The 5,871-nt window shown below is 34.9% G+C and overlaps 1 protein-coding gene across 1 annotated transcript; it reads right to left on the bottom strand.

Moving 5' to 3' along the window:
- Positions 1-272: 272 nt before the first annotated feature.
- Positions 273-3,788, bottom strand: LOC109152367 (heterogeneous nuclear ribonucleoprotein H-like). Its single transcript, XM_019300012.1, has 3 exons — positions 3,610-3,788; positions 1,793-2,608; positions 273-774 (listed from the first exon to the last, which is right to left on the bottom strand). Exons 1-3 carry the CDS (start codon positions 3,621-3,623, stop codon positions 459-461), a joined length of 1,146 nt encoding a protein of 381 aa, XP_019155557.1. The 5' UTR covers positions 3,624-3,788; the 3' UTR covers positions 273-458.
- Between the last annotated feature and the right edge of the window lie 2,083 nt (positions 3,789-5,871).

A 5,871-nucleotide genomic window follows, 5' to 3' on the forward strand; every position in this document is an offset into this window, starting at 1 on the left:
ATCACTATAACACTATGCCAACTCATTTGCAACGTGTTATCCTCGCATATGCAATTTGAATTCACTCTCAGCACTTCAAGTTCCCATTTTGAATCGCCTCGCACCTAACCAGACTAGAGTTGTTCGACCTCCCGGTCTCACTTATACAACATACCTAATTCAAGTGAAAGGAAGAGTCAAGAAACTAGTGCAAATCCTAATAGCATGTCATATATGTAGATTGAGAAAATAGTTTATGAACAGATACTGCATTATAACAGAGTCAGTAGTACTCAAAAAAATCCTAATAGCATGTCATGCCATATATGTAGATTCAAAAAGCCATCAAGACAGCAAAGATCAAAACTTCATATCACTAGAATTGAGAGGGAACTTAAAACAAAAAGAGAGCAATTCTCCCTGCATTCTACCCAAGATTCATCAAGTCAGATTGTGCCAAAAAGAGCTAAAAAGTTGTGTCATTGCACCCTTGAAACAGCCTCATTCAACTCCTCGAGCGATGAAGGGAAAAGCTCTATATACCGACTCCCAAGCATCATCCTATCCTTGGCCAGAGCAGCTTTGGCATCCTCGGGGTTAGCAAACTCCACGAATCCTTCTCCAGCAGGCCTCCTTTCGGAATTGAATGTGATATGAATAGACTTGTCTGACAAAACAAACTCTTTGAAAAAAGTTTTGATATCGTCATTGGCTGCTGAATATGGTAGCCCCCTCATTCGCAATACAGATGTTTCTTCAGTCAGGTCCCTCTCATCAGAGTGTTTATCAAGTAATCTGGTTTCAAAACAGGTAAAGAAATGAAGTTACGCTCTGTAATAATTCTGAGGATTCCAACAGATCATGACATGTTTCATAGTGGAATAAATATACCCCATTTCCATAACCTTGTAAGATTATATTTGCACCACTACACATGTTGGCAAAAATCCCACCTAGGCACCCATTAATCGGTGCCTAGACGTTGGTCGACCGCCTAGCTTATCACCATAATCGGTGGTCTAGGCAGCTGACTAGGCCGCCTAGGCTTCCTAGGCACCAACTAGGCCCCCTAGAGTCCTAGGCACCAACTAGGCCGTCTAGGCACCAACAAGGTCGCCTAGTCGGCCGAATAGCTATTGTTCCCTTCTTTTTTATATGGGTTATTTCACTCAAAATGACATCGTTTTGAGCAAAATAACCCTAAATTGTTCAAACTCTAGTTGTTTTTTTAGGTTAATATTTAACATTTTAGTATTAAATAGTTTATAATTATCAAGTCTTAAAAAATTAAAGGTGTGTTTGGTTCGCACATGGGAATCGAAGTCGGAACGGGTATCAAATACTTAGTAATGGTAATGGGGTTTGGTGAAAGTATTTTGCATGTTTGGTAGTAAGGTGGAATGGGAATGATTAGGCTGAGGAGGAATAATGGAATGAAACCCTTATTTTATTAGGGAATGAGTTTTTCAATTAAACCCATATTAGTGTTCTAAAAAACTGCAAACCAAACAATAACAATGACTTTGATACCCATTCATGATAGCTAAACCTGTCAACCAAACACACCCTAAAAATTTTTAAAAAATAACCCGAGGAGCGCCTAGCGATTTTTTCAACCATGCCAATAACATAGCTAAGAGACAGGCAACTCATTGAGCATTTATAGAAGAATGAAATGCCAATAAGATAGCTAAGAGACAGGCAACTCATTGAGCATTTATAGAAGAATGAAACGAATAATCATTTGTTAAAGGCAAGGAACTAACAATTACTGAATAGAAGAGCATATGTGATATGACGCAAAAATCGTTACCTGCCCCTTGAAACCGCTTCCTCCAATTCCTCACGAGATGAAGGGAAAAGCTCAATATACCTACTCCCTATTGTCATCCTATCATTAGCCATTGCAGCTTTTGAGTCTTCTGCATCCGAGAACTCAACAAATGCTTCCCCGGTTGCCCTCCCTGCTGAATTGGCAGTTAAATGAATCGAGTTTTCTGAAAGAGAAAAATCCTCGAAGAATTTTATAATATCTTCCTTGCTAGCAGAGAATGGCAGACCCCTCAAGCGTAGCACTCCAGTATGTTCTTCCAAGTCCTTCCCATCTTCAGAAGACCTTGCCCTCGGAATTGAACCACTACGAGTAAAGCCCCTCCCGTCTTCAGAAGACCTTGCCTTTGGAACTGAAACACTACGAGCATCTGAGAGTTCATTTGCTACAGCCCTATAATATTCCTTCTTCTCACTTTTGAAAACCTCAACATATCTTTTACCCATGTTCTGCCTGTTCCTTTGAAGAGCAAAATCGACTTGAAGAGGGTATCCAAGAACACAATAAGCTTCTCCAGTAAACTTACCGCCCTTGTGAACAAGCAGCACATCAACTACATCCAAACCGTGCAAGAAATCCGCAATCTCACCCTCTGTGCAACCAAATGGGAGGCCACGAAGTCGAACAACAGGAAAAGCTGGAGGCTTGCCAATATAAGGGTTATCCGGAGGAGGGGGAGGAGGAGGGTTGTAAATATAATTTGAAACTGGCGGAACCGAATAAAAAGAAGATCCCTCATCCATTACGCGCTGCCTTTTCAGCCCCATTTCCCTGGGATCACCACTATCAAAATGCCTTCTGTATTACAATCATAAATCAAATACTTCAGTCACTACTTAAACTACATTGTGCATAAACCAGTACAATCGTACTTAAAACTATGATACTTATGCATTACCCAACTACTCTCCGGATAGCAAAAGATTAACAAAAACAACAAATGAAATGAAAACAAAAAGTCACTATCTTTTTTTTTTTTTTGAGTGACCCGTAATCACTACCCGCAGGTGTGCACTTAGTAAACCCCACAATCACTTGGTAAACCCCACCTTGTGACTCTAAACAAAGGACCACAAGGAGGTAAACAAGCCTAGATTGTCCATAGTATCCAACTAAAACTAAGAAGGCCAATAGGCCACTCACGCGGAAAGTAGAACTTATAATGCCAATAGCCAACTTAGTCTGACTAACTGACTGGGTTGCCCCAAGAAAGACAATCTAATTGCAAGAACATCAATTTAAAAAAGTTATACCCCCCCTCCCCCCGCCCCCCCCCCCCCCCCCCAAAAAAAAAAAAAAAAAAAAATTATTTACATTTGAACAACGGTTTGTTGGTCATATTTCTCTTCATTGAGTTATCAAAGAAAGAAACTATACAAACCAGCTTGGTTGCGTGAGTAGTCGTGCAATCTCGTCAGTTGGGAGCAAACTCGGAATGGCCAGCACTTTGCCCCTTAATTGGGCCGGTCTAGTATGAAGGGGGATTAGTATGAGTATGGTTCGGGCTTAAAGTGCCTCATAAAGTTAGGGCTGTTCATCTATGGCGCCGCCTACCGGCAAGAGTTTTGGAGCTCCAAAAGCGAATTGCTTTCAGGGAAGAGCTCAAGCAAAAAGTATGGCGATGGGATTATCTATAAATATTTGGATTGGAACATAGTGTTATTATAACCAAATATATCAGATTCTGCGTCGTAAACTATTCATATGAAGCCAAATGCCACCCAGAAATTACTTCAATTCTTCGTACCAATACAACAAAGAATCAAATCAAATAAAAAAGAAGGCTTATTACTTCTTACCCTCTGTAAAACATCGTTAAATTGTAGCTTCTAGAAGAGCAAAACGATGAATCTGTATTCTTCGTGTGTTTATCCCGAGCTTTAGGGCTTGGGGATTGGAGGGTTTTGCTTCTTTCTTGTCCTTGAGAATGCAATCAGGGCTTCGTTTGGTTATGCGTAGGAGCTTAATTAAACGAAACTTCTGTGACTCCTTGAGCTTAATCAAACGATATAATTAAACTAATTTTATGTTTCATATATATTATAATTTCAATAATATGAATAATAATTAAAAGAATTATATTTAAAAATTAAAAAAATATATTAATTTTAAATTGTATAAGTAATTTAAATTTTAATATGACATATTTTCTTATATTATTGTATAATATGTTGTATATGCATATAATATTTATTAATATGTATTTAGATAAATTCTATAATATAATTTATATTACATTTAGAAATTAACAAAATAGTATTTTAATTTTGTATAATTAATATAGTACATAAGTATATATATATATATATATATATATATATATATATGTGTGTGTGTGTGTGTGTGTGTGTGTGTGTGTGTGTGTGTATTTAAGAAAATTTCTAAACATTGATGAACACAGATTTAATTAATTTTATAATTTCATTTTCTTAATTATATATATATTGATAATTACAAAAATATTACCGTATTTTATATTTGGTATTATATGTATCGTAAAAATCCATATATGTTAAATATTAAATTATTAATTAATATTTAATTATAAATAATTATTAATTGGCATGTCGTGGAGAATGGAAATAAACTCATATAGCAATTAAGTTTATGTTGAAATGAGAAGAAAAATTTACATGATATTTGGTTGGAAAAGGGAATTAAGGAAAAAAAATTGTAATTCAATAAAAATAAAGTAAGAATTCAAATTACATTGTTTGGTATGAAAAATAGAATTATTGAGAATGAGAAAGAAAAAAATAGTATAAAGAAAATATTCTTGTGTAATAATAATAATAATAATAATAATAATAATAATAAGGGAAAATTGCATCTCCCTGAGTTATAACCGAGTTTCGACTCAGTCCATAAGTTAGGGTCGTATTCGAGTTTAGTCTCTCAGTTATGAGCGAAGTGGTGACTTTGGTCCCTAGCGTTAATACTCCGACTGCAGCTAACGGAAAACATAAAAATAATTTAATAATCGAGGGATAAAATATAAATTTCAAATTATAATTCCCTTCTTATGTTGAAACCTATTGCGCAACAGTCGTCCTATTCTTCTTATACCTACAATCAAAAGTTTTAGTTTTTTTCTATTTGCCAATTCCAAGCCGTGAAATTCACAGGTAAGTTGTTTATCTATTTTATATGTTTAAATAAATAATTAATATTCTCCGTATTGATGAACTAATTTAGCCTTGTGATTATTCATTACCCATCAAAATGTCATGAAGTTATACTAATAGAGGGAAAAGATACCAAATTTGTCGTTGTTATTGAGCAAATTTTATATTTGTCAAAAAAATGTAATTTAATTTTTTTTTTTTAATATAAATCGAATTGAAATATTGAAATTTAATTTTTTTTTTTAAACGGGAGTATCGTTTCTTCGAGCTTTTAGCGATTTGAAGGAAGGAAAGTATTTTAGTTAAATTTACAAGTTTTATTAAAGAATTTACTTTTTTATTCCTGAAATTAACTTTGTCAACACAGCACTAGCATTAGAGACTAAACTCACCACTTCGCTCATAACTGAAGGACTAAACTCGAATACAGCCATAACTTAGGGACTAAGTTAAAACTTGATTATAACTCAAGGACTAAATATGTAATTTTTTCTAATAATAATAATAATAATAATAATAATAATAATAATAATAATGGCCAAAGGATAATTTTGTCATTTATTTTCTTTTTTCTTTTCCCACAACCATGGGGGATACCTATGAATTGCAATTCAATTAAAAGAGGGAATCAATTCCGTACAACCAAACACTATAATTTGTGTTGCCATGAAATAATTAAATAATTAAATAAAGTAGGAAAAGAATTCCAACTACATCCAACCAAACACCCCAATATGGAGGTACATACAGTATTACTGTGTTCCATAACTGTAGGTGCATAACACATGTTTGCTAAAAATGTCCCCACAATAAGAGGAATCCATGACAAGAAAAGATAAACAAGCTGCCCTGACGGGGTTATAACATGGCTGGCCTTTGGACACATTTCTATCAGCTTTTCCCCGTGACCACAATCTGTTCTCTACATCATCCTTA

The sequence above is a fragment of the Ipomoea nil genome, unplaced genomic scaffold (genome assembly GCF_001879475.1).
Source record: "Ipomoea nil cultivar Tokyo-kokei standard unplaced genomic scaffold, Asagao_1.1 scaffold2403, whole genome shotgun sequence".
Taxonomy (NCBI): Eukaryota; Viridiplantae; Streptophyta; class Magnoliopsida; order Solanales; family Convolvulaceae; genus Ipomoea; species Ipomoea nil.